Source organism: Coffea arabica, chromosome 1c (assembly GCF_036785885.1).
Source record: "Coffea arabica cultivar ET-39 chromosome 1c, Coffea Arabica ET-39 HiFi, whole genome shotgun sequence".
NCBI lineage: Eukaryota > Viridiplantae > Streptophyta > Magnoliopsida > Gentianales > Rubiaceae > Coffea > Coffea arabica.
This window is the reverse complement of record NC_092310.1, coordinates 52,856,140-52,870,794: the sequence shown is the minus strand read 5'-3', so window position 1 is coordinate 52,870,794 and position 14,655 is coordinate 52,856,140. Positions and strand designations below refer to the sequence as shown.

The 14,655-nt window shown below is 36.7% G+C and overlaps 1 protein-coding gene across 6 annotated transcripts; it reads left to right on the top strand.

The window, feature by feature from the left end:
- The first annotated feature begins 791 nt into the window (after positions 1-791).
- Positions 792-13,854, top strand: LOC113727952 (E3 SUMO-protein ligase SIZ1). 6 transcript variants are annotated; one of them, XM_072077238.1, is made up of 19 exons: positions 793-1,004; positions 1,116-1,274; positions 2,193-2,273; positions 3,164-3,206; positions 3,882-3,954; positions 4,181-4,340; positions 4,802-4,935; positions 5,517-5,585; positions 6,145-6,232; positions 6,346-6,421; positions 6,864-6,937; positions 7,214-7,321; positions 7,445-7,606; positions 10,653-10,757; positions 10,847-10,927; positions 11,016-12,222; positions 12,931-13,036; positions 13,213-13,337; positions 13,413-13,854. In XM_072077238.1, the coding sequence occupies exons 2-18, from the start codon at positions 1,251-1,253 to the stop codon at positions 13,244-13,246; spliced, it is 2,625 nt and encodes an 874-aa protein (XP_071933339.1). In that variant the 5' UTR covers positions 793-1,004; positions 1,116-1,250; the 3' UTR covers positions 13,247-13,337; positions 13,413-13,854. The 6 variants fall into 6 exon arrangements, with proteins under 6 accessions (XP_071933345.1, XP_071933339.1, XP_071933336.1 ...); XM_072077235.1 differs by having other exon boundaries at positions 795-1,004; positions 13,432-13,854; XM_072077231.1 differs by having other exon boundaries at positions 795-1,004; positions 13,429-13,854.
- Positions 13,855-14,655: the final 801 nt, after the last annotated feature.

Genomic DNA, 14,655 nt, shown 5'->3' with positions numbered 1-14,655 from the left:
TAAAAAAATTCATTTTGTTAAATGTGATGTCGAAAAAATTTATTTTATAAATGTGAGAGACTATAAATTGAATTATGTAAAATTTAATTTGATAATTTTACCCTTAAAAAATGATTATGTGCAGGACATGTGGTAGATTTCGACTAAAAACTAATCGAAAATTTAGGGAGGAACCAATTTTGATCAATATGAATTTATAAGAGACGTAAAATTACACTTTTAAAAGTAAGGGACGAAAAAAATTATTTTATAAAATGTGAGAGAAATTTTGAACAAATTTTAATAATTAATTTTGTTAAAATAATAGCTATTCATATTGTTATTATTGAGGAAATCCACATTATTATTCACAAAACTGCAGAACTCAGAATGCTAGTAGAATCGTAGCTCCAAAGTCAACAATAAGGTGATCCGAGCAATCCAACACCGACACGGCTCCTCTGCCGCCGAACGACACCGAAGCTTCACATTACAAGTTGCAAAGCCTCCAAACGTCGGACCCACATAATTCTGGGTCCCACCCTCTTTTTTTCTTCTTTTTTTGTGGGGGTCCCCAAATTTTTTATAGCGGCTCTGCAAGCTAGTGCCAGCGTCAGACGGGGGAAATTTCCAAAAAAAAAAAAAATCAAAAGGAGAAAGAAAAGTAAATTTAAAAACAAACAAAAAAATGCAACACGACGCCGTATGCACCTGAGAACACAGAATCTGAACCCGGACGTGTCGGGGGTGAATAAACCGGATTTGATGAATCGATGATACGTCCGCCGGTAATTGCAGAATTAGCCCTCTTAGTGCTCTTCCGGCTTCGTCTTCAGTCAAAAAAGGGGACGCAAAGCAAAACTCCAAAGAAATTGTGAAGAGGAAAAAAAAAAAAAAAAAACCGAAACGGCTGAGTCGGCTTGAGGAGGCGAGTTGGGAGACTTTAACTCACTGCCGTAAACCTTTTGTCAAACGGAGTTCATCAGTCCTTGTCTCCAAACAGGCTCCTAGCTCTCTTCACCGCCGTAAGTTGCCTGACTAATTTTTGTACTATCCTATTTTGTATTTTTTTCGTGCTGATTGGATTGGAATTCGTTCATTTTTTTAATTTTTTTCTGTTTTTTTAATGTAATTAGATCGATTGTAGTGTGTGGGTAGGGCATGGTTTTTGCTGATTGATATCCGTGCTGATTGATATCCCTGCTGATTGAACTGTTAAAAATCTGCGGCGGTGGCGGTGGAGGCTGCAGTGGCAGCAACAGGAATTAAACATGGATTTGGTAGCGAATTGCAAGGTTTGTGGCTGTATAGGTGTTACGTGGAATTCGTCCTTTTTCTTTTGGGTGGAATGTGCATTGTTATGTTTAATTGTTTTTTCAGCTGAAAGAAATGTTTTGCTTTAGTTATTGAGTTTCGTGATTGATAAGTTGTTTTGCCGTGTTTTGTGATTTGCACGAAATTGGAATCCTGTCTAGTTAGGCAAACTCATCTCTGAAATGGGTGATGGAATAGAAATCCTTTTTACTTGATCATGGGTTAGTTGTGCGAAGGTAGATTTTATTGTACAGACACGAGGAAAAGATGTTCATTTCTTGTACCTACATGTGGGGATGTTAATTTATACCTTTTATTAAGACTCCCTCCTCATCAACCCTTTTTAGGTAATTTCATCAACTTGTCACGTAATTATCTTAGTTTGACAACTCATTTATGAGTCTACATAAATATTTGAAATTTGAGATGTACATAATGGACTTTGAATATGGCAAAAAATGGTTGTTCATGTACCCCAGTTTAAGGCTTAAGCTCAAGCGATATGGTATGGAGAAACACACTCGGCATAAGCTTTTTGTGCCTTAAGGTTCTCTTTATTTTCCTTAAGCTGTGTTTTATGGCTCTTATCATTAACTAGATCCTCACTTATTGCAGAACTGCAACTTCATCTTTCAATATTATGTTTTTTTTTAAAATTCCATGCTCTAAATTTTTTCGCTCTTGGCCTAACTTTTTAATCTTTTTATCACATTTGAGTTAGTGATAAGGGGATTTCAATGTTTTACGTATTGACCAATCTGTCCTTTCTTTCTGCTGTTACGGGGTCTTCACTTCTTTTCCTTCTGTTCCTGTTTTTTCGTTTCTTTCTTCTTAATGGATTTTTAAGATCATTTACATTCACTTTCAACTAAACTGGTTGTTGTGGTTCTGTTTTGTAGGACAAGTTGGCTTATTTCCGAATAAAAGAGCTTAAGGATGTTCTTACGCAATTAGGAATGTCAAAACAAGGAAAGAAGCAGGTTTGATACGAGAACTGTTGTCTGTTGTTTTTACTGTTGCACACTAAGTTTGTCTTTTGCCCCCTTTTGTTTCCTTTTCCATTCTATGATCTCTATTACTTCTTTAAACCTAGTTGTGTTTGCTTTGTTGGGAAAGCTGTAAGGATTATTTGGTTACTTCAACTCTGGTTTGCTATTCGTACTCAGGATTTTTGTGTCTTAGCATCATCTTCTATCTTTTACCAGCTCTTGAAATTGATCAGAACTTGTGGTTGGATCCTCTAAGGAGTTTCTGGATTAGTTGATGATGTTCGGGTCATCTATTATTTTACTATACTGTTTGGGGTTGTTCTGTGAGATTTTAGAAGTTTTCATCACTTTCTTAAGCCAAGCTTTACTGATAATCTCTTGCTATTAAAAAAGTGTTTATACAACCATTTGGTGCTTTTTCAGTGTTCCCTCCATTTTGATTTTTTTCCCCTTAGGATTTAGGAATGTGATTTTGTATTAATTTAAGCTTGTAATTTTTCAATGCGGAAGTTAGTGAAGAAGTTTTTAACAAAATTATATGTTCAACTTATGATTTCTTGTCAACATGTGGCATAGTTATTTAGTGGATGTGAAACCGAGGGTTACGTGTCTTGGTGCTGAGAAATAATTGAGCAAGTCTGTTTTCGTGAATTTAGAAATTGACTTGACTCACTTAGGTCCACTAAAAGCATCGAGTTCCAAGGTGAATAGCTGCTCTTCTCCATCAATTTTATAAATTTCTGTTCTTGCTACGATGGGTTTCCTCTCCATGGTGTTGCTTCTCCATCAATTTTATCAGTAGTTGATCATTTGTTTATGTATTTTACTTATTTTTTGTAAGAACTCTTGTGCAATCTTCTCTTTTTTTTGTGTCGATGCAGGACCTTGTTGATCGGATATTGAACGTGCTCTCTGATGATCAAGGTGCATAACTGCATTTGCCTTTTGCTGTTCCTTTTTCGGGAAGTATTTATACTTGATACTATAGCTCCACATTGGCATGTTTATTTAAGTTGGTGTTACGTTTTCCTTCATGAAATATATATGTCTGCTAGGCACTTCTATTCTCATTGATAGTGTAGACTAACATGACTGTACACTACTTATGCTGTCATGATGCCAATGAACAATTTGCAATGCGTATTTTATGCATGCAGCTTTTGATCTCAGGTATTAGTTATTGCCTTGTATGTGCAATCTTGTACTTGAACTAGTACAAAAATTAATGAATATTCTTACTTCCCTTTCTCTTGTAAAATGAAGAGATTTTGGTGGTTTTTGAGAGTTTCTTTTTCTATTTTTCCCCCGGTTTTTTTTGGCTTTGGGGGGGGGGGGGGGGTTGGGGGACCATTTGGTGGGAATATCTCGACAAGCTACTATCATACGTGTGCAGATGGCATTGTTATGAATTTTGAGCGTTCATGTGCTTTGTTATTGCTGAGATCAACTCTTTTATTTGTCATTTTTGGACCAGTTCCATCTTAAATTATGGGCCATGGCAGATCATGAATGTGGTTTTGAGCTTTGGAAAAGTGAAATGGAACTTTGATAATTATTTACTTGTTTTATATAATAAGTTCACTTGTGAGTTATTCACAGTTTCAGGAATGTGGGCAAAGAAAAATGCTGTAGGGAAGGATGACGTAGCAAAACTAGTCGATGATACTTACAGGTCTGTCTTTTGTACTCTTTGCTGAATTACTTCTATGTTGATATTACAGGCAAAGTTTAGTTATGTTAATTTAATTTGGTTGCGTTAGTAGGGTTGTGCTTCCTCACAACTACAGATACTTGTTTCATAATAGCATTTGCTTCAGATGTTTGAAAGTTGTTTGGTCAAGCTTTCTGAACTTTCCTGAATTTATCAATGCACGTAAACCTTGTCTTGGTGCATCCAGGAAAATGCAGGTTTCTGGAGCAACTGATTTGGCATCCAAATCACAAGGTGGTTCCGAATGCAGTAATGTAAAGCTGAAGGAGGAAATTGAGGACTCTTATCAAACGGAGAAGATTCGCTGCCCTTGTGGGAGCTCATTGCCAAATGAGACCATGATTAAGGTAAGACGTATTATACCTATTGCATCTCTCTCCTTCACAGACACACATCCATGATTATGTTGCAAGTGCATAGATGTTATTGCATGATAAATAAAGGTTTAAGTAACGAGCATATTGCTGCTCAATGTTCATGCATTCTAGTGCGTTTTTACTTGGTTTTTTGTAGTTTCTTATTTGTATGTTACTTCCCTTGCTATCTTGTTTCTGGTGCATTATCCCTTAGCCCAACTTTAGTTGAGTGCTGCATGCTGTGTTCATATGGTATGACGCTGTGCTGCATGCGTGTTCTGATGCAGGAATGTGTTTTATGATGTCTTCTAACCTTCTTTTGGATCATACTGGTTCTTTTTGTACCAGACTTAGTGTTACATGGATATGTAATTGGTTATATGATTGTAACCAGCTGTCAGACATTGAATCTTCATCTTTACTAGTAGTTAATGGTTCACTTCTGGCTACAGTGTGAAGATCCAAAATGCGGTGTGTGGCAACACATAGGTTGTGTTATCATTTCTGAGAAGCCTAATGAGGGTGCTTTACCTGTCCCTCCAGAGACTTTCTACTGTGAATTGTGTAGATTGACTCGTGCAGACCCGTAAGTTTCACTTCAAATATTTTGTGTTTCTGTGAATTATTGAACATTTAATATTGATGCTCTTCTCTATTGGTGCTATGTGTTGTCTGCTTTTGTTTTTCTATGATTCATCATTGGTTTTTTAGCAGATTGCATTATTGGAGTTATCTCTGATTTTTCCCTATTATAGTTTGTTAGCTTTACATATAAGAGTTAACAAAAAGAGCTTGTCAGTCCTTTGGGTGCTGGTTCTAGTTCCCCCCTCCTTCCAGCATGCTTACTAGTTGAATGTCGTGTGTTTCAGCCTGAATATGTTTTCATGTTAAGGTTATGTATACCACCCATAAGTGTAAATTCTGATTTTAGTGATTTTGCTGCCTGAATGGATCTTTTCACCCTGAAGGTTGTTGTACGAAACTTGATTGTTTGAAGTTGTTTTTCCTGTGTTTTTTACTCTGATTGGGCTAGTACATAAGTCTTTAAGAAATGAATCATTTTCCACTATGATCATTTGATGATGAGAAATTTGGCATCACAGTGTGTACTATTATTAGCATTGTTTTTTGGGAATTATTAAATTTGATTGCTTTTGCTGTGTGCAGCTTCTGGGTGACAATGGCACATCCTCTATATCCAGTGAAGTTACTGATTACAAGTGTTCCTGCTGATGGGTGAGTACTGTAGATTTCTTATTTTTTTTGTTCTTTTAGTTGAACAGATATAATGCTTTTGGTCCTATGACCAGAATTTGATATTCACAATTGTGTTTCAAATTGGTATGAGATAGTGTTCATCTTCAATTATTTTGTTTAAGGGTCAATTTTGTATAGAAAAGGTGTGGCATGATAAGGTGTGTTAGTAACTATGATTGTTGTTCTGGCACTCAGCATCTTTGATAAATCTCTCTTACCTCAAAATTAATCATACCGATAGAAGTTTGGCTGCATTCTGGCCAAGAATGTTTATTCAAATAGTTAGAAAACCATCAAAAACGTTTTCTAGTTTGTTCATTAACTTTTCGGCAGATAGAATGAGAGATTCTGTGGTTTTTATTTTGGGGTGTGGGTTTGTGCATGTCATGTGAGACACAGGATATTTGTCATACGATTGAGTTTAGCTGGATTTAAGCAACTATTATGTTTATATTATCATTCATTGATATTTGGGCATGTGCATGCAACTGCTGACACATATGTGCCGTAGCTTATGTTATGTTTGTGCATATTCCAGCTCTAACCCTGTACAGAGCATTGAGAAAACATTTCAGCTCACTAGAGCGGACAAGGACTTGTTGTCAAAACAAGAGTATGATGTTCAGGTTGGTCATGCACTTCGATAAATAACAAGAGTGCATATTAATTATTTTCCGGATTAGATACTCGTCTGTGGATATATTTCGCCTTGTTTTTAATCTTGTGTTATCGTGATCAGGCATGGTGCATGCTTCTTAATGACAAGGTTCCTTTTAGGATGCAGTGGCCACAGTATGCTGACCTACAAGTCAATGGTATGCTTTACTGCTTGCTTTACTTTGGAACCACATTATGGTTATGGATTACAACCTTAAAATGTAAATGGGACCTCGACACTGTTAAAATGTCTTTCCATATGAGGTTAAGTCTCTTTTTCATTTATGAAACAAAACAAAAAATGAAAAAAAAGAAGAAAGTCTCTTTTTCATATAAACTATGGTTTCTTAATCTCTTTCTGCTGTTGCAAATCTTGTGGATCGCTTCCAAGCTAGAAAAGCATAAACAACAACTGATTGAAGCTACATTTTGAGCATTCATAGAGTTATCTGGGTATATGGATATTATTGTAATGAAGTTGAATTATGCTAGCCAGTACTTAGATTTTTCACTGTTATGATGCTTTAATTTGTTTTTTATGGGCTTCACTTTAAGCTGGAACGGATTACTTTGTAATTATACTTCTATATGTTGCAATAGGTGTACCAGTTCGGGCGATAAATAGGCCAGGATCACAGTTGCTAGGTGCAAATGGTCGAGATGATGGGCCTGTTGTGAGTGTTTTATTATTGTCAGAGAAAATAATTTCTTCTCTATCTGTTCAGTTTTCAAATTGAAAAGCTACTACTCATATGCTTCACTGCATTTACTTTGTGTTTGCTTTTTAAAGTCCAGTAGCCTATGTGTGCTCTATTTGGTAATCTTTTGTGTATGCTTCTGCTTTTGATGATGAACTTAGGTGTCAATTAGCTGTCACTTCGTTTATGCAAATATATTCTTGCCATGATTCCCTTGTGATTTTTTTAGTTCATTTTGTTTTGTTTTCCCAGATCACCCCGTGCACCAGAGATGGAATTAATAGGATTTCCTTAACAGGATGCGATGCTCGTGTCTTCTGTCTGGGTGTCAGAATTGTTAAGCGTCGTACTGTTCAACATGTAGGTTAAACAAGTTACTTCCTGAATAATTTGTTCCTGTTTGGCATTATGTAGGAAATTTTGCTCTCTAGGTTGGGTTGCTAATTTTTTGTTTCTTCTTTTCCTTCCTATTTGCCTCTATAGATTCTCAACTTGATTCCCAAGGAATCTGAAGGGGAGCTATTTGAAGATGCACTTGCTCGTGTGAAACGTTGTGTTGGTGGTGGGACAGAAACAGAAAATGCTGACAGTGACAGCGATTTGGAAGTTGTTGCTGATTTTATTCCTGTCAATCTTCGTTGTCCTGTAAGGATGTTAACGTTTGTGTGTTTGGTTGTTAAAGATAGGATGATATTTGATTTCACGTTGATGTCTGATTTGAATTATATAGTTTTTTGTGGCAATTTTTTTTCCCCACAATTTTGTTTAGTGTCTATAAGGGTTAATCATCCTCAATTATGATGTTGCCCAGCGATATCATTTGGTTTCTAATCTACTACACCATTGCAACCTGCTTCTTATGTTATAATGATGTTATAATGACATGCCACTCAACTTCAGAATCTATGTCAATGGTTTTTATGCATTTCCTTTTTTTTTTTTGCCGCATTTGCTTTTGAATTAATGGCTCGTAGTCTTCTTAAATTAGACTTTCACCTAAAGAGCACTGGTTCATGCACAGAAAAGAGGAATGGCTTGCAGTCCTAGTTCTTGCTTTGGCCTATGATGGAATCTGGGAGTGTTAAAATCTGAAAGTCTTCTGATAGTTTTCAATTTTTTTGTGTACTGGATACTTTAACCACCACATATTACCCTTCACCCCTGCCAAAAACAAAAAATAAAAAGAAACGCATAAAAGGAAAAAAGGTATACATGAAGTATTAGGATGAAAGCGTATATTTATCCAAGTAACCTGTCAAGTTTGATCGGTGCTTTATAAAATTATCCTTTTCTGACTTGATGTACTATGTTTTGGTCTTGTATGTTCCGATGTAGGCATTTTAGACGAGATGTATTTCAATCTTCCCTGAAAAGTAACATATCCCATAAAAACAAATATCTTGAGTTTAGATTTGGCTTCAACTTGGTGCTATGAACATTCTTGGTGATTTGTATCCGTTGGCTCTTGTTACTTGTAAGGACACTGATTTTTGAACTTTAAATTCGTTCTCTATTGGTAATTTGGCTTCAAGCATTCTTTTTTCTACCTGTGATCTTGTTTTTGCATGTCCAAGAAGATTAATGAAACAAAGGGTCCAATTCTCCTGTTCTTTTCCTTTGTAGGGCAAAATACCTAGAAGTTGTAGTTTCCCCAAATCTACCAAGGTTAATTGCCTCAAAATTAATAGTTTATGTCCTAAAGGCACAAGTCATGTACTGTAGTACATGCTGAGTACTTTATAGCCTTCTTAGTCAATGTTCTCTTGGTTAATAGTGATCAAGATAGATTTGCTGCCTCATTGTTACTTGAACACTCAGGTTAAGAAGAAATTATAGACCACTCTATATAATAAGTTGCGCATGACATGGGGGTTACTATAGGCATGCAAGTGTATTTATATTTGTGTGTACACGTGTGCTTAATGTTCTTATAATCACAAATGGCACTTAACATGCGTTCCTTGATGCATCTTAGCAATTAAATTTAGAACCAAGGTATTGATTTCACAAATTTTGGGTCGAGGCATAAACTCAGTGTGAAGAGCGAACGGGGTAATGCAAGCTGAAGCGGTAGTCTGTTTCAGTAAAAAACCTATGAAATAAAATGTGAGCAGCATTATAGAGGTCATACGTATGTTAACAGTATCATGGAAAAGGTGCAGCCACTAAAATGAAGTACAAATTGCAGGACTTGGATATGAATTTTGGGATATGGTATGCATAATGACTGTGAATTACATTAACATCATATGTCAAAAGATAACGAGGAAGTACTAGCAAAGGTATATTTGGCCTTCTTCTTTCTTCTCAGTTAAAAGATCATAAGAAAAACTTATGCAACACCCAAGATGATATATATATTTGTAGGATTGATAATGGATTAGGGTTTCAAGTAAATGGGTGTTTCTTGAAGTTGGAGCTTAATGTGAAATTGCCTTTGATACATCCTATGCTCCCTCTTGAGTTTTAGTATTCTATAGTTCTGCCTAATTTTTCCCCTTTCTTGTCAGTAATACATGTCTTGAATGAGTTTTAATTTCCTATTTTGAATGTTTTAGAATTTCTTTATGGGCAAAGATGTTTATGAACTGTAAGTCTGATGCTTCCTGCATCATTTGCATTGTTTCCGTATCCCTTGGTTTTGGATATTAATGGAAAGAATGCTTGTTAATTTCTAACTTTTTGGAGTTTGTGCATGTTAGACATGATGTATTTCTGGCAACTTTAGTCCCTGATAAAGATTAAAAAGGGTAAAATACCAAAAAATTCCTTGTGGTTTGACAAATATTCAAATTTAACTCCCTCTGGTTTGAAAACCTACACTATAACTCCCCGTGGTTTTGACTAAATTGAAAATTGGACAGAGAGCATCAAATCTAACAGTTGTGCGTGAAATGTCAATATTGCCCCTACTATACGAGAGATGCTTTTCATTCAATTTTCAATTTAGTCGAAATCGTAGGGGGTCATAGTGTAATTTTTCAAACCAAAGGGAGTTTAATTGAACATTCAACAAACCATAGGAGTTCATTTATATAAGGGCAATATTGACATTTCATGTATAACCGTTAGATTAGATGCTTTCTGTCCAATTTCAATTTAGTTGAAATCACAGGGAGTTATAGTGTAGATTTTCAAACTAGAGGGAGTTAAATTGAACATTTAACAAACCACAAGGAGTTTTTTGGGTATTTTATCCATTAAAAAAAGCTTTTGTGACTTTGTTGCCAGAAAAAGAAAAAAGATTCTTCATGTAGGTATCCACATAATATACAAGCGTTGACTCCACAGTAGACTTTTGGTAATTTAAATGCAGTGAACTAGGTTAAGTAATACATTTTACCATTTCTAGTTGAAGGTGCAAACCATCACCATTCCTGAAGCATATGATTCTGCCTATCTCTACATCCAACTTTTTCATCTCTAATTTTGTAGGCATACTTAGACACGTGCATTCTTACATAAATATGTACCTATAAGCCTACCAATATTCATGTTGTGTTTATACTTGTCAATGTCGTTATGTAATATTACATAAGCATCATCTGTTCCAAACAAATTTCTGCACATCTTGATATGCTATCTTACTTCTCCAAAATAAGGTCATAAGTTTCACGAGTCTCATTTGATCTCCTTGTTTGTTCATTATTTTTCCTTGCAGTAATGCATTTTGTGAATTTTGTGTCTGCAGATGAGTGGTTCACGAATGAAGGTTGCTGGAAGATTTAAACCGTGTGTTCACATGGGCTGTTTTGATCTTGAGGTTTTTGTGGAAATGAACATGCGGTCTAGGAAGGTAAGCATGAAATACTTGTGTATCTTGTTGGTCTTTTTAGGACCATCCTTTTCCCTAGTTGACCAATAAAATCTTCTACATGGCTGCAGTGGCAATGCCCCATTTGTCTCAAGAACTATTGCCTGGAGAATATCATCATAGACCCATATTTCAATCGCATCACATCTAAGGTATTGCCATCTGTCATATTTTTTTTAATAACATTAGTTATGTCATCTTTACTCTTAAGCCATGTGCATTTTTCTGCATTGGGAATAGTTGCGGAGTTATGGAGAAGAAGTGAATGAGATTGAAGTGAAGCCCGATGGTTCTTGGCGTGCAAAGGTAGAAGGTGACCGTAGGGGTCTTGGGGATCTTGGGCTGTGGCATGCTCCTGATGGTTCTCTTTCCGCGGATGTAGAATCTAAGCCAAAACCTGTGATGCTGAAGCAGATTAAACAGGAAGGTGGTTCCGATGGCCATGCTGGTTTGAAGCTTGGAATGAAGAAAAACAGAAATGGTATTTGGGAAATTAGCAAACCGGAAGATTTGCAGACATTTTCATCCGGAAATAATTTGAATGAAGATTTTTGTCATAGACAGAATATTATTCCCATGAGCAGTAGCGCCACTAGCACTAGCAAAGATGGTGAAGATCCTAGTGTTAACCAGGATGGTGGCGGGAACCTTGACTATTCAACTAACAATGGAATTGAACTTGAATCAATCTCTCTGAACATTGAACCAACTTATGGATATAGCGATCGAAATCCAATTGCACCATTGGGGGACACTGAGGTCATTGTCCTAAGTGATTCAGAGGAAGAAAATCAACCACTAATTTCATCTGGACATATCTATAAGAACCACCATACTGATGGTGGTGAAGTTTCATATTCAGTTGCTGCACAAGGAATTCTTGATTCCTATCCTGAAGATCCTACGCTTAACGTAGGTGCAGGTTCATGCCCCAGTTTTCTGAATGGCCATGATGATGATTTGATGTGGTCTTTGTTGCCTTCTGGTGGTCAGGCGGGCCCTGGCTTTCAGTTATTTGGTTCGGATGGAGATGTCTCTGATGCTTTAGTTGATATGCAGCAGGGTTCCATTAACTGTACCTCATCAATTAATGGCTACACGCTGGGTGCAGAGACTGCCATGGGATCTGCTGCTCTTGTTCCTGAGTCCTCCATTGAACCTGTTCATGGTAATATCAATGATGGTTTGGTGGATAATCCCTTGGTATTTGGTGGTAATGACCCTTCACTTCAAATATTTCTTCCTACGAGGCCAACAGATGCATCAGTGCAGGCTGAATTGAGAGATCAACCAGATGTGTCAAATGGTATTCATACTGAGGATTGGATTTCTCTCAGGCTTGGGGATGGTGGTGGAGGGAGCACTGGCGAATCTGCTGCTGCAAATGGGTTAAATTCTGGGCCGCCACTACAGTCGAAGGAAGGTGCTTTGGACTCACTGGCTGAAGGTTTATATCTGTTCTTTCGATCTCTACCTTCTTATATCTTCTATGAATCTACTTACATGACGCCTGCCTACTCTTAACTCTGTTTACTTTTAGAAGATCTCTAATAAATCCTGGTTCACTAGCAAGACGAGGATTCATGTGGACTAGTAGTTTGTGTAATGTATGTGGTGAGATTTGGGCAGAGACCAAGAAGCAAACTCTGTGTACATTGGTATATTATCCAGAAGACAAAGCCATCATCCTAAATGCTATAATCTTGCCTCCTTTGAACAAATTTCCTTTTCTTTAATTTTAATTTTACATTAAAGCATCTATTTTCAAGGAGCATGATTTTGGGATGGTTGGAATCTGAAGGAAATGCATCCTTGAGAAAAGAAAAAGCAAATGCCGGGTTTTCCTTTTTGATGCTACATTTGTCAAATGTTAAAGCATCAAAGCAGTAAAGCTATCATATCCCATATCAAAAAAGTGTGATTGAGGGATTACATGAGCTTTTGACCTGTTCCCTTGGTTGCACACAAGCAACTTTTCCTTTCCACCTTATTTGCAATTAGAGGACTTGAGAAAAACTTTAATGTCAACATGTGCCCTCTGGGATAACACTGTTAAGTTATCTTCCTTTTGCTTGGTGTTTTTAGTAGCTTCATGCTTTCTAATCTTTTACTTATTTGCTTAACACTAGGACTTCGTTTCTACCTTTTTCTGTAGCTTCTTTGCTTCTTGGCATGTCTGATGGCAGATCTTCAAAGGCGAGTAGGGAAAGATCAGATAGCCCTTTTACATTTCCTCGACAGCGGCGTTCTGTGAGGCCGAGGTTATTACTATCTATTGATTCAGACTCTGAATAAAGGAGTTCTATTTAGTTGGGATTTTTTTTCTTGCAAAAATATCAAGAATGCTTCGAGACATCCTTTTGCTTGTGGAAGACATATAAGGGGAAAATCGGTCTTCATTCTTGTTCCTAAGTTCACCTGTATTTGTACAATGTAGAGGCTGCAATTTCTCCTGTCAGAAAGTCATCTGAGATATTTGTAGACACACAGTGGAAGAATTTAGTTGAAACATCCCCTGCTTTAAAAGTTTTGCTGCTCGAGAGGGAGTTCTCTTTTGAATTGGTTAGTAGTTTGCTGCTCATTTTCCATTCTTGTCCAGTTTTACAGTTTTTTGATGCATCAAGTGTTTCTGATCAGGTCATTCTTCTTCCAGCAGGTCCAGTAAACATTCCTTCTCTTTTTTATGCTGATGATTAGTTACTAGGTTTCTCGCTTATAATGTAAATGCCTATGTGGGACATTAGGGTGCCAAAATGGAGGAAGAATCCGATACCATGGATGTAGTGGGGAGCAATTTTTAGCAACAAGATTATCCTCTTCTTCTCTCTTTTATTGAAAAAATACCTTGTAAATGCCTGACCTCACCTAAACATTAGTAATTAATAGAAATAGTATAGTTGGAGTTCATCAAATTTTGGTCTTTCTTGTATTTAATGTCCAAGTACTTGTTACGAGTGCTCTTCTTCTCGTTTACGGTGTCCCATCACCTAACCTCTGTAGTGTTTCAACTCTGAATTTGGATGCCTTGTTCTGGCAAAATCAAGGGAGTTTCCAGTATATTGGGTGAATTTGATCCTCATCCTTGTTGCTGTGATCAGCTATATCTGTACGTTGTGGTTGCAGTTTCACACATCAGGAAGCTTCTGACATGGTTGTAGACAGAGCGCAAAACTTCTTGCGGAACATCTCCGCTTTAATACTGGGGCTTGGGGGGGGGGGGGGGGGGGGGACGAAATCAGGTTGTACATTTTTCAATGTTTTCAATTAGAACGAAATGTGTAGACCTTTTTTGAGGTTTGTTGTTCTTACATGTCTATTTATGTTTCTTATGACTTTTCATGAATGTTAAGTTTCTTTAACAATAATAATAATATAAAAAAAAAGGAGCGTTTAATTTCCAAAAGTTACGGGTACAAGGTATGAAGTATATGATAAGAAACAAGAACTGTTGAAGTTGAAGTAAAAATTCAAACCAAATGAAGGAAATTGAGGATGTTAACGATGGAGGTAACATGAGTCATGAATCTCTCAGCACGGGAGCTAGCCTGGTACTAGCAGCAGTGGCATGAGAGCCTAAAGATGCTTATAGCATAAGCATGTGGGAATTCTAAGAGTCGGCCAAAAAGGGTTGCGAATATAACGTAATAAAAAGTGTTTGGCCTTTTTTTTAAAAAAAAAAAATTTTTTTTTTTTTTTGAAAATAAATGTGCCCCCGTAGTTTGATGCTGTTAGAGGGGGGATGTTCCAACTTCCAAGAAGAGTCAATAATATCTCAACGATTTAAAAGTATTTGAATCGCATCTCTAAGATTACCAATCCTGTCCTTGCAAATGATATTTTCTTTATTTTACGGATATCAAAATTTGAAACTGATTTACGC